This window comes from Staurois parvus, unplaced genomic scaffold (genome assembly GCF_062004578.1).
Source record: "Staurois parvus isolate SC_StPar_1 unplaced genomic scaffold, SC_StPar_1.0 ptg000088l, whole genome shotgun sequence".
Classification (NCBI taxonomy): Eukaryota; Metazoa; Chordata; class Amphibia; order Anura; family Ranidae; genus Staurois; species Staurois parvus.
This window is the reverse complement of record NW_028317884.1, coordinates 965396-982232: the sequence shown is the minus strand read 5'-3', so window position 1 is coordinate 982232 and position 16837 is coordinate 965396. Positions and strand designations below refer to the sequence as shown.

Sequence of the window (16837 nt, the reverse complement as noted above, 5' to 3'; positions counted from 1 at the left end):
ACCCAGCAGCAATGTCCATTGAAACTATACTCAAATGTCGGCAGTTATGCCTTTACATCATAGAGGCTGGGGTGTTCATAAACTAGTCTGCAGCAAGCAGCAGATTAAAACAATAATAAATACATTCACACAGGAACTTCTATCCTCCCCACCCCCTTATCCCTCCTTTTCAAAAGTGCTGTACTTTAAAAGTTTTTTTTTTTCCTGGCAGCTTGGTGGAAATACAGAGAGAGCTCCGTCTAATAACACACATAGGAAAAGGAAGCTGTTGTATAATGCATCCTCATCCCCGTGCACACACAGTCACACACACAAAAGTTTCCTCTGAAGTCCAAAGGATTCTTTAATTCTCATTCAGCACATCCTCAGGCAGAAGCATTTGGGAGTACAAATTTGACATATTCTTCAAGGTACTCTCCCACCTGTGTCCAGTATTTCTAGTTAAAGCGATGCGGTCACTACTGGTAACAGACAGCAAACAGTGACACTCTTTTTGAACACTGGTGGCCCTACTGACGGCGGTTGCTTTTTGGGTCTCTTCTACACCCTTTTTCTTTTTTTTCACTTTTTTTCCTGGGAATAAAATTGTCAGATTGAGGTTTTTTTTTGTCTTTTTTTTCTGGTGGTGATACGGAAATCTCTGCGGAGGGGAACACTGGAAATGAAGAGAGTCCTCTGCGTGCTTTTCGGCATATGGCTGGCTACTGTTGACAGGACAGGTAAGAGGTTCAGTCTCTTTAAATGCGAATCTGCTTTGCGTGTTAAATAAGAGCTTGTATGATTGCTGTATTGTGCAAACAAATGATCTTCAAGAATTCAAGCATTGTTGACAGTAATTGGGTAGTGTAAGGGTCAAATGGGAGATCAGCACTTGTTGCGACAAAATTGCATCAGCTGTAAGAGATTTTCCAGCGGTCCTGAAAAAAGCTTAATTTGAGGTCTCAGTTCCGCGTGAGATCTTTATTCACTTAGTAAAGGGAAATTAACCCCTTGTGTTGAAAATGAACAGCCAGCAAGGAATTCATTTAATGCTTTTGAGAGATGAAAATATTTGTAATTGAGCCCCCAAAGATTGTCCCCTTTTCTCAGTGGAATAAACCTTTCACTGTAGTCCCAGATTGGGACTACGACTCAGACTCATGTGAAGTGCTGCTTATTATCTGCTTATTATTTGTATTATTATCCGTTTTATTTGTTATAGAGTGAAGATTTTCTGCAGTATTGTAAAAGACATGAGCATGAAGGAGTTAATGCTAATAAACAAACAGTGAAGCAAATATTGGAAGGGTTCTGTTCACAGAAGCTTACAATCAAGCAATTAACCGCAAAGGTTACTGATAAGGGTATCATTTCATGCTCCTAAGTGATTAAAGATTTCATATGTATAATCCCTGTTGGGGAATAGCAGGCAGGTACAGCAGAATGGACACCTGACCCTAATTTTGCCATTTTGTCTAGGAATTTTTTAACTGAATCTGAACGTAGATCATTTTCACTTTAAAATTCCTTTTATTTTGGAAGAAAGGGCAGCGGTAACAAATTTAGTGTTTCTTACTGCTCTGTCATCTATGCTTAAACACTTTGTATTTCAATAAATAAATATTTCTTACAGCTATCGTATTTGAATGTATTGTGATGGTTATGTTACTAGAATTTAATAGTGGAACAGTACGCAGTATTCAGGATCTGCCTTATAAAGTGATTTACAAAGACTTGAGCCAAAAAGAGCTATAGCCAACAGCACCCAATCAGAAGCGTTGTCTCATGCTGTCATTGCAGATCAGAGGATTAAAGCTAGAACCTGGTTACTTGCTATTGGAAGCAGCGCTGCTGGTTCCGATAATTCAGTTTATGATGCATGACTAGCCTAAGAGTGCAACATGTCCATCTCAGTTCTGAAATGAAATCACAAATTATTAACACACAGCACAAGTAAACCATATGTTGGCCTGTTACACCCAAAATGTAAACAAGGCAAAATCTTGACCGCAGTAGACCCCTGTTTCCAAACGCCCATAAACATCATGCAACATCTGTTATTGTCAGGGAATGGCTTACATAGGATTTAGACTGTAAAATGCACATCACAGCTAATCACTAGGAACTATTTGAACTTTTATAAGAGCTACACCACAACCTCAAACTCTTAATTAAACACTGTCGTACTAACTACTTAACCCCTAATATATCAAGCAAGCTAAACTTGGTGGACATCTGTTGTCTCTCGATCTGTAGGCATATGTTTAATAACATATACTAGAAGTGACATATACGTATTTGTTCTTCTATGGCAAAATGCCAGCTCAGCTGTCGTAGATTTTTGGTCTCTTTCAAAGACTTCCAGGGAAATATAAAATGATGTCCATCCCTAACACACGTCAAGTACAACTGAGCTGTCCATGTCTGGGACACTGAATTATTTAACGCAATGATAATGAATAAAATGCTGTAACCCATAGTAACCAATACCATGAAAAAAATGACATGATGGATGACTTGGGTTTGACTATGATAGGCTGCTGCCCTTTGCTTTTACTTTGTAATAAAAACCTTAAGCGTTTTCTAATCACAACAGTAATGCAAAGTCTTTTTTTAAATTGCATTATTGTGCTACAGCTGCCTTGTGTGCCATAAAAACATTAAAGGAACCTGTCAGAATACAAACATAGGAGATGTCAATGCATTTTGAAGGGTGCAAACTAGGAGGCTCCTCATTCATACTTTACAAATTACAAGAAACCAATGTGGAGTTCTGCTGCCCACACCAATGACTTTCTAGGTGTAGCAGTAAGGATGAAGATAACAGCTCTAAAATTAAGTTTCAGTGAAATCTTTCACACTTCTATTCTGATAGGATCCCTTTAAAAGTAGAATTTCTACTTCATTTAATCCATGCATCTCATTTAGAAATCCAACAAATATTGTGACAGCTACAAGAACTTACAATATCTTTGATTACAAATTCACAAAAAAATGTTAGCTATAAACACTATTTTCAATTTCTATAGTCTTTCTTTCTGAAACTTCATAAATCAAATTTGTGATATCTATCTATCTATCTATCTATCTATCTATCTATCTATCTATCTATCTACAGTATCTATCTGTCTGTCTACAGTATCTATCTATCTGTCTATCTATCTATCTATCTATCTATCTATCTATCTATCTACAGTATCTATCTGTCTGTCTACAGTATCTATCTATCTATCTATCTATCTATCTATCTATCTATCTATCTATTGTATCTATCTGTCTATCTACAGTATCTATCTATCTATCTATCTATCTATCTATCTATCTATCTATCTATCGTATCTATCTGTCTATCTACAGTATCTATCTATCTATCTATCTATTTATCTATCTATCTACAGTATCTATCTGTCTGTCTACAGTATCTATCTATCTATCTATCTATCTATCTATCTATCCCCTCTATATCTATCTATCTATCTATCTATCTATCTATCTATCTATCTATCTATCTATCTATCTACAGTATCTATCTATCTATCTATCTATCTATCTATCTATCTATCTATCTATCTATCTATCTATCTATCCCCTTTATTTCTATCTATCTATCTATCTATCTATCTATCTATCTATCTATCTATCTATCTATCTATCTATCTCTCTCTCTATCTCTGTCTGTCTGTCTATCTATCTATCTGTCTATCTACAGTATATACCTATCTACCTAATATGTTTATAATAGAAATTATTTTTATAAATTGTCAAATAAATTCTGATCTCAACGACTTTTCTGAATCTTAGTCATCTTTACGTTAAAATCTTTTCATATACTTGACCACCGCGCTTACTTACTATACCTTTATTTCTTTTTACTATAACTCAATCTGCAAGTTATAAATGTTACAAGATATTTCATTTTATCAATGAACTACCAAAGAGTTGGAACTAAACTACTGGGCATATTAAGGCAAAGAGGAAAGAAAAGAGAAAATATGCGTATTAAGTGAAAATATAGCAAATGAGCAGTATTTATCTTTCACAAGATTGACATTGCTAAAATCTGATTTGTTGTTACATCGCCATTTCTTTTTGTTTGTTCCTACAAAGCCGTCAATTCTGACCCCCACAAGTCAATCATTATATTTATTACTATTTGTAATCCTTTGCACAAGAGGTACTACTCTCAAGTCATGAAATATACTGTATAGTGCACTTTCTGCTACAGAAATGGCTCGTTTGTAGGTCTTGTCATGTTACAACAGTTATAGATCATTCTCAGTGAACATTGACAAAGACAGGTGCTCTTGTCAAACCACCAGTGCTGTCTCTTCTACCTGTTCTAATTATCTCAAGTCATACTATCAATCTGATTTCTGAGAACTCTGTTCCCTACAAAGACACTTACAAGCTGTTGTTACTAGCAAATTACATACAGTATATTTTATATATATATTTATATATATATATGGCATTTAAGTAGTAGATCAAAGCCCAACTAATTACTTCCTTTGTTCCTTTACTTACAAGTTGTGTGCTTATGTCTCATTTGTGAAACATCTACTTTGCTAAACATATAGCAGCATTTACCTTTCACACAATTTCTGAAATGATGCTCTTTCTTCATGTAGCAGGCTCATCCACATAGTGACAGCAGATTACAGTATGTGACAACAGTGGGACCCAACCGCAAATGGACTTTGGAGTGTTTTGTTTATTTTTGAGCAGCAAATGCATGGGATGGAATGCAGGAGTAGCAAATGCATACAATGAAATGATCATTCACAACGTAAAGGGAAAATATGTTGGTTTTAAAATTATATAGGTTATTCATTATAATCACAACCAGAAATACAAATAAGAATAATAAAATAAAGGCTTTACTTTTATTAGTCAGTTATGTACTATATGAAAAAATAAGTGTGGATTTTTTTATGTATTCTTTTATCTGAACAACAGGGGGAGCTCTAGGCTCCTTTCCTTGTTTACTACTTCAGTGATGGGGAATCTTTTAGAGACCGAGTGCCCAAACTGCAACTCAAAACCCACTTATTTATCGCAAAGTGCCAACACTGCAATTAAACCTGAATACTGAGGTTTTAGTTTAGAAAAAAACAACCCATACATTAACATCTTTTGTCTTAAAAGAAAAACTCAATAACAGAGCTTCCACTGACCACCAGCACAAGGGGGCAAAGTTCCACTGATCACCAGCACAAGGGGGCAAAGTTTCACTGACCACCAACACAAGCTAAAATCTTGTGTTAATAAAAATGAATGTATTAAAACTCACAACCAGTCCAATATATATATCCTTGGCAGCGCACTGACTGGCCATGTGAAAACTTGGCTTGTGATGTCATCGCCTGGCGCCGCTACTCCTTTCCGAGCATGCACATGGCCCCTATGTATGCTGTTATTTGATGCTCGGCTGCTAGGGCGATGCTGGCGCGACTTGGCTTGGGTGCCGACAGTGAGGACCCTGTGGCACGTGTGCCATAGTTTGCCTCCACTGTGTTACACATTGAAAAAGCTTAGTGTTTACAAAGGCAAATCCCCTAGCAAAGGGCTCAGAACAAAGTTTCAATGATAGACAGCTGTGTCTGAAAGGGACCATCATCTGCTGTATTGTCTCTTTAGTTAACTCACAGTGCTTTGATAACCCTTTGTTATCTATTAAATATTTATGCGGAAAACAAAGATTATAACAAATATGCAGAACAACAGTTTAGAGGAAACATAAAGAAATTAAGTAAAACTCACCCAAAACCATTATAGTTTTCCTATAAAAACAAACAAACACAGACACCTTTACTAAAGAGATACCTAGAATGAATTTTGTTTAAAAAAAGTTTTATTCAAAAGATGTGAAAAGGTGAACTAACAGCGGACACCCTCCTGGTCCCTTCTGTACTTAGCTCTGGGGTTCACAATCAGCTGTCAGCACCCCTGCAGTCGTCCCAGTGGTCTGGGAGCTTGAAATCCCTACTCTTCTCCCTCTTCAATTTCAGCACTTCCAGAACAAACCAGATGGATTCTGATTGCTCAGCACCATCAATGTGGGCTGCACTTATCAGTCCTTAGATGTGTCAGCTGCATTAGTTTTCTTTTTTCAGACTATTTCCCTTATTTTCTCCTGGTGATCCTGGCAGTAACATACTTCCTTTCCTAGAGTGACAACGCCCACCCACTTAATTGTATCTGTGGAGGAGCAGCATTGTCAACGTAGGCAGCTCACTCCTGATTGGAACTAGTACTGTCCCCTTTGTTTCAATAAAGTGGAGTTTGGCTTTAATTGTTACATACTTGTTTTGGGTCACTAGCTCATAAAGTTAACAGGAAATCAACTAACATTTTCAGAAGAAGCTCAAAAATGGAAATCCCTCCAACACACATTTTTAGAAGCACAAGTTTCCTTTGATTGGTATATGGCTAAAGTGGCCCTAATGTATGTTTCCTACTCTGCCATGGCTAGTCCAGAGTCCACGCCAAGAGAAGAGGATGGATAAATGTTGAGATAGCAAGACGGGCGCATAAAAAAAAAAAAACCAGCTACTGAAAAAGCACGGTAAATTATATTGTGGAATAACAAGTTGTTAACCTACAAATGAGAAGATATCTGTTCATGGTTTGCATTAGAGCTCCTATAGGTTGTAGCTACTCCCCTTTCTCCAACAACTCCAACAATAAATACATATTTAAGGCCGGTATGTTCTGACTGTGACACTGATCTTCATTATTCCCTTAGAATCATAATTCAATTCTTGTTACTTAAAAATTCTATCTAGACAGCAATCACCCGGTACAGATGTTTTTTGGGTAGATTAAGACTAAGAGGCCGCTTCATAAAAGAGATTGCAGGCCACATTGTAGAGCCTGTGGTTCCCCATGTAGGTCTCTCTGACATTTGCAGTAGGCAGAGCTCAGCAAATTAAGGAGAACTGGTCATGTCTCTTTGACAGGTCACGTGAACGAAATCTCCTTCTAGTAATTGCTTTTTTTTCCTCTACCAATCTTTCTTATTGTGCCACAATGCTGTACTTTATAAATGTGTGGTCTTTTTTTTTAAAGGTTTTTCAATGGTCTGCTAAGTCACAAGTTTATGGATAATGTAGATATCAAATCTCAGTGGAAACATCAATTGTAGAGTTAAAAAACCTGTCAATCTTTTTTTTCTGGAGCTAAGCAGCACTGCAGCATCTGCTAACATTGCCCCCTAACTTCTATATATCCAAAAGTATTACAAAAGGAGCTTTGAAGGTTTTGCTATGAATGTGAAAGAAGAGTGATGTATAGTGGGTGTTCCAGTCACATCCTAAAGAGTACCTCTATCAGATGTGGTAAAAATGTGTTTGAATGATTAAGTGCCTGTATATTAATGGGGAACATGTCAGGGAAAGCAGAGAAAAAAAGGCAAAGAGGACAAACTGGGGTTTATTTACTAAAGCTTGAGAGTGCAAAACCATTCTCACCTCTACATAGAAACCAATCAGCTTCTAACCTCAGCTTGTTCAATGAAGCTTTGGCAATAACACCTGGAAGCTGATTGGTTTCTATGCAGAAAATACGCCTGATTTTGCACTCTCCAGCTTTAATAAATAAACTACACTATGTCAGGATGGAGATGGGTTAAATAGGGAAGAAGGGGAACTTGGGGTGAAAGAGGAGGGTAGGGGGAAAGTGTGTAGAAGAGAAGTATTGGTGGGTGGGGGACCCAAGAGTCATTTTGACGGGCAAAGAGGAGAAGTGGTTTTAAAGTTATGAGATGGAAGCTGGGAATATAAAAAATTAGGCAAGCCGTAGATAAATCGATTTTCTTTACTTTCAGCACTGACTGTGTTGATGGAGGAATGCTTTCCCCAACGCTATTGTTGTCTGGAGGTGTGAGGAACCTTCCCAGCTGGCAGGACACAATGATTACTGTTAGCGACTATAGCCAAAGGCAGTAATTGCATGCTAAAAATCAGAGAGGCTGGTTGTACCCAAGATGGATGAAAATGGGTACAATCAGTCTGCCCATAGGTGGATTGAATCTCGGCTGGTCCCTGCTGAACCAACTGAGATTTGATCCATCTATGGCCAGCTTTAGTTTCTTCTCCAGCCATGGAGACCATTAGAGATGAGCGAAGTATTCAAAAATTCGATTCGGCTGATTCGGCGAATTCGCGGAATAAATTTGATTCGAGTCGAATATATTCGCTGCAAATTTAACTTATAAAAAGGGTGTTTCTAGGCTTCAGAGAGCCTTTATATTAGTGCAGAACACTGTACCTTTAATTTAAATGCCCTTGGAGTCTGCTGGGGAAGAGAAATAATACTGTCAGTCAGTATGACATGCAGATGAGTGCCGTCGATCTTAGAATCACCGCACACTTCACTCATTTGGGCAGTCACGGGGCCAAAACCAGAGTGTGGAGCAACTGTGTGGCGGTGGAGGCAGCAGCAATGGGAGGCCATACAGCACCCTATGACAAAATGGAACCCACCAGCAGTGTGAGGAGACCTGAAAGTGGCACATGGCAGAGTGTGGCGATGGAGACAGCAGCAATGGGAGGCCGTACAGGGACCCATGAGACACTCTGGACCTGGCAGCAGCATGAGGAGGCGGTACGGTAGCCCATGGCAGATTACGGGCCTGGCAACAGCAATGGGAGGCCCGTAATCTGCCAGCACCCTATGACAAAATGGAACCCACCAGCAGTGTGAGGAGACCTGAAAGTGGCACATGGCAGAGTGTGGCGATGGAGACAGCAGCAATGGGAGGCCGTACAGGGACCCATGAGACACTCTGGACCTGGCAGCAGCATGAGGAGTTGGTACAGGGGCCCATGGCAGATTACGGGCCTGGCAGCAGCAATGGGAGGCCCGTAATCTGCCAGCACCCTATGACAAAATGGAACCCACCAGCAGTGTGAGGAGACCTGAAAGTGGCACATGGCAGAGTGTGGCGATGGAGACAGCAGCAATGGGAGGCCATACAGGGACCCATGAGACACTCTGGACCTGGCAGCAGCATGAGGAGGCGGTACGGGGGCCCATGGCAGATTACGGGCCTGGCAGCAGCAATGGGAGGCCCGTAATCTGCCAGCACCCTATGACAAAATGGAACCCACCAGCAGTGTGAGGAGACCTGAAAGTGGCACATGGCAGAGTGTGGCGATGGAGACAGCAGCAATGGGAGGCCGTACAGGGACCCATGAGACACTCTGGACCTGGCAGCAGCATGAGGAGGCGGTACGGGGGCCCATGGCAGATTACGGGCCTGGCAGCAGCAATGGGAGGCCCGTAATCTGCCAGCACCCTATGACAAAATGGAACCCACCAGCAGTGTGAGGAGACCTGAAAGTGGCACATGGCAGAGTGTGGCGATGGAGACAGCAGCAATGGGAGGCCGTACAGGGACCCATGAGACACTCTGGACCTGGCAGCAGCATGAGGAGGCGGTACGGGGGCCCATGACAGATTACGGGCCTGGCAGCAGCATGAGGAGTCGGTACGGGGGCCCATGGCAGATTACGGGCCTGGCAGCAGCAATGGGAGGCCCGTAATCTGCCAGCACCCTATGACAAAATGGAACCCACCAGCAGTGTGAGGAGACCTGAAAGTGGCACATGGCAGAGTGTGGCGATGGAGACAGCAGCAATGGGAGGCCGTACAGGGACCCATGAGACACTCTGGACCTGGCAGCAGCATGAGGAGGCGGTACGGGGGCCCATGGCAGATTACGGGCCTGGCAGCAGCAATGGGAGGCCCGTAATCTGCCAGCACCCTATGACAAAATGGAACCCACCAGCAGTGTGAGGAGACCTGAAAGTGGCACATGGCAGAGTGTGGCGATGGAGGCAGCAGCAATGGGAGGCCGTACAGGGACCCATGAGACACTCTGGACCTGGCAGCAGCAAGAGGAGGCGGTACAGGGGCCCATGGCAGAGTGGCGAAGCGTAAGCAGCTTAAATTGAAGGCCATACAGAGGCCTATGTTAAACATAATAACATGTTTGGGGCATGATTCACGGCGGATTTAGTCAGTTGTGTCAGGAACTGGTGGTTTGAAATCCAGACTAATCCACGCCTGATTCATTTTCACAAACGTGAGTCTCTCCACACTTTGGGTGGACAGTCGTGTCCTCCGCGGAGTTACAATACCTCCTGCCGCACTAAACACGCGCTCCGATGCCACGCTACTGGCCGGGCATGACAGCCTTTCAAGGGCAAATTCAGCTAGTTGGGGCCAAAGGTCACGTTTCGTTTCCCAGTAGTCAAGGGGATTGTCTACCTCGGTTGGCAGGGTGCTGTCCAAGTAGGCCCAAGCCTGTTGTTTGAGGTCCTGCTCCAGGTCCACCTGATGCTGCTGCTGGTGGTTAGTAGTTTACTCACTGCACTGGTGAAGAAAGCTACTCATCATCGACTGCAAACTGAGGCAGCCGCTGCTGGTGGAGCTGCCACTGCTCCTACCACCCCACCCCTCCCCTGCTGCCATGGCAGCGGAACGCGAGCGCACAGGGCCCACAGTGTCTGAGGATGGACGTTGGCGCAGAAAGGCAGAGACCAACTGACTACATAGGTGGTTTTTATAGTACGTTATTTTGGCCTCCCTCTCAGCAGGTGTGAAAAAGGCCACCATTTTTGAACGGTAGCGAGGGTCCAACAAGGTGGACAGCCAAAAGTCATCCCTCTGTCTGATGGTTATTATTCGGCTGTCGCTACGCAAGCAACCGAGCATGCTATGGGCCATTTGTGCCAAGGAATGCGAGGGACTCCCTGCCTCCATCTCCACAGCATACTGCCACGGTGCGTCTGGGTCCTCTGTCTCCTCCTCCTCCTCTACCAGATGCTCCTGCTCCTCCACTCCTGTCCGCTGAGTGGAAAAACCACCCATTTCACTCAATAATTCCTGAGCACCAATGTCCTCCTCTACCTCCTCCTCTTCTTCCTGTCCTGCCACCACAGGGGTCATGTGGCGTTGAGATCTGTGCGCCACGTCTACCGCACCCTGACCAGCCATTGTTAACAGCATTTGTTCCAGGACGTGCAACAGAGGAATGACGTCGTTCATCCCATAGTCCTGCCGACTCACGAATAGCGTGGCCTCCTCAAAGGGCCTGAGCAAGCGGCAGGTGTCACGCATGAGCTGCCAATGGCTGACATCTAAGTTACACAGGGGAGTACCTTTATCCGCTTGTAACATCAGGAAATTGGTGATGGCCTTTCGCTGTTCGTAAAGGCGGTCTAACATATGTAGGGTTGAATTCCACCTTGTTGCAACGTCACAGCATGAGGAGTCGGTATGGGGGCCCATGGCAGATTACGGGCCTGGCAGCAGCAATGGAAGGCCCGTAATCTGCCAGCACCCTATGACAAAATGGAACCCACCAGCAGTGTGAGGAGACCTGAAAGTGGCACATGGCAGAGTGTGGCGATGGAGACAGCAGCAATGGGAGGCCGTACAGGGACCCATGAGACACTCTGGACCTGGCAGCAGCATGAGGAGGCGGTACGGGGGCCCATGGCAGATTACGGGCCTGGCAACAGCAATGGGAGGCCCGTAATCTGCCAGCACCCTATGACAAAATGGAACCCACCAGCAGTGTGAGGAGACCTGAAAGTGGCACATGGCAGAGTGTGGCGATGGAGACAGCAGCAATGGGAGGCCGTACAGGGACCCATGAGACACTCTGGACCTGGCAGCAGCATGAGGAGTCGGTACGGGGGCCCATGGCAGATTACAGGCCTGGCAGCAGCAATGGGAGGCCATACAGCACCCTATGACAAAATGGAACCCACCAGCAGTGTGAGGAGACCTGAAAGTGGCACATGGCAGAGTGTGGTGATGGAGACAGCAGCAATGGGAGGCCGTACAGGGACCCATGAGACACTCTGGACCTGGCAGCAGCATGAGGAGGCGGTACGGGGGCCCATGGCAGATTATGGGCCTGGCAACAGCAATGGGAGGCCCGTAATCTGCCAGCACCCTATGACAAAATGGAACCCACCAGCAGTGTGAGGAGACCTGAAAGTGGCACATGGCAGAGTGTGGCGATGGAGACAGCAGCAATGGGAGGCCGTACAGGGACCCATGAGACACTCTGGACCTGGCAGCAGCATGAGGAGGCGGTACAGGGGCCCATGACAGATTACGGGCCTGGCAGCAGCAATGGGAGGCCCGTAATCTGCCAGCACCCTATGACAAAATGGAACCCACCAGCAGTGTGAGGAGACCTGAAAGTGGCACATGGCAGAGTGTGGCGATGGAGACAGCAGCAATGGGAGGCCGTACAGGGACCCATGACACACTCTGGACCTGGCAGCAGCATGAGGAGTTGGTACGGGGGCCCATGGCAGATTACGGGCGTGGCAGATGACGACGAGGCTGCCAAGTGCGATCAGCCTCATCATCATCAATTAGGGTCTCCGCCTCACTACTAGCCCCCTCGGCTGCGTGTGGGTCAGGAGACATAGTCGACATACGGCTACGTTTACTTCCTCGGGCGGCTTGACGAAAAATTGCCACACCGCCGAGTAGGAAACTTTGCCCCCGCTACTCCTCACTGGCTGACTGCTACTTCCTCCGTGCACACCGGCACCACTACTGGCCGTGGTGGTAGGCTGCAGTGGAGCTGGTGCTCTACTCCGTGGCCGTTTGCCTCCACTGACACTGCTGCGACCCTGCTGCCTCCTGGGCAACCCACCGACTGTTTTGCTCGCTGCCAAGCTGGCACCCTCTTCTCCTGATGGTGCGGAAGCAATAGCCTGATGACGACGAGGCTGCCAAGTGCGATCAGCCTCATCATCATCAATTAGGGTCTCCGCCTCACTACTAGCCCCCTCGGCTGCGTGTGGGTCAGGAGACAGACCTGTCTCTAGACCGGCTACCGAGCCACTCTCCTCGCCAGTACTTCTTCGCCTGGCTGCTGAAGAGGCGGATGTCTCCCCCCGTTCCTGACCGCCCTCTGTTAGCTCTTCCTCACTGTACAGTGGGGCTGAGCCCACAGCATGCGGTACTTCGCTTGGTGAGGGAACACCAAAGGACAGGGGCAGGTAGAGGACACGTGATTTCAGTGGGCTTGCTCCCGGGCCATGCCAACTAACGGTTGTGTCTGACGTACCCACCGACCGTTGGCTGTAGGTGTCAGAGGTGACCTGGGAAGAGGAAGACGACCGAGCCAACCAATCGATGACGGCAGGGTTGTCGGTGGAGACACGACCGCTGGATGACACCGGGAGCACTGGCCTCTGGCTGCGACTAGTGCTGCCTCGACCCCTTCCTCTGCTGCCACGTCTGCTCGCTCCTGAAACATTGCCTCCTCTGCCACTCCTCTGCGTGTTGTCTGACATACTCTTTAATTCAACGATTCTGTGTCCCTGAGTAACAATTCTGTGTCCCTGAGTAACAATTCTGTGTCCCTCAGTAACGATTCTGTGTCCCTCAGTAACAATTCTGTGTCCCTGAGTAACAATTCTGTGTCCCTGAGTAACAATTCTGTGTCCCTCAGTAACGATTCTGTGTCCCTCAGTAACAATTCTGTGTCCCTGAGTAACAATTCTGTGTCCCTCAGTAACAATTCTGTGTCCCTCAGTAACAATTCTGTGTCCCTCAGTAACAATTCTGTGTCTGTCCCTGAGTAACAATTCTGTGTCCCTGAGTAACAATTCTGTGTCCCTCAGTAACAATTCTGTGTCCCTCAGTAACAATTCTGTGTGTGTCCCTGAGTAACAATTCTGTGTCCCTCAGTAACAATTCTGTGTCCCTGAGTAACAATTCTGTGTCCCTCAGTAACAATTCTGTGTCCCTCAGTAACAATTCTGTGCCTGTCCCTGAGTAACAATTCTGTGTCCCTGAGTAACAATTCTGTGTCCCTGAGTAACAATTCTGTGTCCCTCAGTAACAATTCTGTGTCCCTGAGTAACAATTCTGTGTCCCTGAGTAACAATTCTGTGTCTGTCCCTGAGTAACAATTCTGTGTCCCTGAGTAACAATTCTGTGTCCCTGAGTAACAATTCTGTGTCTGTCCCTGAGTAACAATTCTGTGTCCCTCAGTAACAATTCTGTGTCCCTGAGTAACAATTCTGTGTCCCTGAGTAACAATTCTGTGTCTGTCCCTGAGTAACAATTCTGTGTCCCTCAGTAACAATTCTGTGTCCCTGAGTAACAATTCTGTGTCCCTGAGTAACAATTCTGTGTCTGTCCCAGAGTAACAATTCTGTGTCCCTGAGTAACAATTCTGTGTCCCTGAGTAACAATTCTGTGTCCCTCAGTAATAATTCTGTGTCCCTCAGTAACAATTCTGTGTCTGTCCCTGAGTAACAATTCTGTGTCCCTGAGTAACAATTCTGTGTCCCTGAGTAACAATTCTGTGTCCCTCAGTAACAATTCTGTGTCCCTGAGTAACAATTCTGTGTCCCTCAGTAACAATTCTGTGTCCCTCAGTAACAATTCTGTGTCCCTCAGTAACAATTCTGTGTCTGTCCCTGAGTAACAATTCTGTGTCCCTGAGTAACAATTCTGTGTCCCTCAGTAACAATTCTGTGTCCCTCAGTAACAATTCTGTGTGTGTCCCTGAGTAACAATTCTGTGTCCCTCAGTAACAATTCTGTGTCCCTGAGTAACAATTCTGTGTCCCTCAGTAACAATTCTGTGTCCCTCAGTAACAATTCTGTGTCTGTCCCTGAGTAACAATTCTCTGTCCCTGAGTAACAATTCTGTGTCCCTGAGTAACGATTCTGTGTCCCTAAGTAACGATTCTGTGTCCCTAAGTAACGATTCTGTGGCCCTAAAGTCTCTCTGGCCCTAACTCTGTCCCTAATACAGACAGGTCTGTCTCTCTTGAATGACCGGAGGCTAATGGAGAATTGTAAGATGGCCGCAATTTATAGCTCCACCATTACACAGTGCTGGCTGGCTGGCTGGCTGCTGATTGGCTAATGCGATCACATGTCATGAATGAATGCATTATGGGTCAGCGCGCCTTGTCTGCGCGCCTTCCCAGAGATCCCCGCTCCGTCGCCACACATGTCGCCGCCATTTTTGGGAAAATTCGATTCGTGCATCCGAAGTTGGCTAATTTTCGGATTCGGCGCGAATCGAATATTTCCCAATATTCGAAACGAATTCCACTTCGCCATGTTCGATTCGCTCATCTCTAGAGACCATATTTAAAAGCCCAACTCCAGGAATTAGGCTATCTCTATCCCTGCAGTGCCCCCCCCCCCCACCCCACACTGCATAGGTTGAATGCTTCTTAAGTCTAGGAGAGATGAAAAGGCTGTAACACTTATGTTAACCCCTGCTCCAGCCAACTCCAGCACTCTTTTCTTCTCCCTCCAGCATTATGGACTGTGGGAGAATCTTCATGTACAATGCAGGGCTATTAACTCTGTATTGTACGTGGAGAAAGCAGAGGTGCAACAGCAGCCAGGAGTGCCTAGAGAAGAGGCTTCATGGCATTGATTGCACCACTGGAAGAAGGAATGAGGAAAGTATTCCTTTATATTCCTGTATCCCTAAACCAAATGAGCAGTTAACCCTTAGCAGTGGAGGAAGAGAGGACAGCAAGGGTAGATTTAATTCATAGAGTTAGACTTTAAGGAATTTAATATGGGAATTGTTAAGGATACTGGCAAATTGCTCATTAAACATGAAGATATGTATTCGGTTTTTAATTTCAGTAAAGAATTGTTTTTTTCCAAGCTGCTGCTAGAGCTTGGCTGCCACAAACACAAACTTTTAGTATGGAGTTGGGCTGTCTAAGGATCTCTTTTTTTTATAGGAAATAAGATTAGTGAAGTTAGAAGGCAAAATCCAGCATCTGAATGCTATTGGGCAGGACCCCCAAGTATGCTTCATTGTACCATAATAATCAAAGCCACTGAAACAGTTCTTAGAGGAAAGTGGATGGAAATATGGAAGTGTGCTGTATAGGCAAATTCTCTAGCAGTGTTATAAAAGAGCATTTCGACATTAAATGCCATATAGATATCCAGTCTTCCATGGGTTTTTCTGTCCCAGAATCCTTGTGCCATTTCAAGACCTAAGACCTAAGAATAGTTTGCGAGAGGGGATGGGGAGTTAAACTGTGGATAAAGTAGGAATATTAAAGTAGTGAGGTGCATGGGAGTCTAGGCACGCATGTTCAAAGAAGTGTTGGCATTTATTTATTTATTTATTTCAGGTACTTATATAGTGCCGTCAATTTACACAGCGCTTTACATATACTGTATATTGTACATTCACATAAATCCCTAACAATTTAAAGTCCCTGCAAGTCAATAGACAAGAAAGCTAGTGGCAGATTTGCATTAATCTCAAGAATTCTCTGGAGAAGGGTTTGCCAGGTCTGTAATAGTTTCTCAAGGATTGGATTTGTGAGACTGGAGAAGGTGGTGAGATGTGTAAAATCCACCATGATTGCCACCATTTAATACAGTTTTAAACAGTAATGTATTGCAGTTCACAGATCATTAGAATCCCTTTGATCTCACCTGGAGATCTGTCCAGTAACACACCTCCTGTATTAGAGGGCCTCCACTCTGGATGAAGGAGCACAGGGGCATCTTTGGACAGCAGTATTGTTATTTGGGGGGGAGGGGAGTGTTAGATGGGCTTGAAGCTTTAGATATACAAATTGAAGCCAAACTCTAGATCATACTTTATAAGCAGTTACAGAAACATTTTTTCCTTCTGGGGTAAAGGTTTTACATAAATAAATAAAAGCTGATGATTTTAAGCACACTGTTGTTGATAAATGGTTTGTGTCATCCCTGTAACTATTACGTCTGCAGGAGAGCCTATTCAGTTTTACAGACCAGATCATCGGGTGAAAACAAGGGAAAGAAAGTCTACAAGAGACTTTAAGACTTTACAG

At 44.5% G+C, this 16837-nt stretch overlaps 1 protein-coding gene across 1 annotated transcript in view; it reads left to right on the top strand.

Moving 5' to 3' along the window:
- Positions 1-217: 217 nt before the first annotated feature.
- The window catches only part of FLT4 (fms related receptor tyrosine kinase 4), a 336901-nt gene continuing 320281 nt past the window's right edge, over positions 218-16837 (top strand). Inside the window, exon 1 of the mRNA XM_089670245.1 lies at positions 218-719. Within this exon, the coding sequence (XP_089526371.1) occupies positions 662-719 (58 nt within the window). The 5' untranslated portion in view covers positions 218-661. The remainder of the gene's footprint in view (positions 720-16837) is intronic.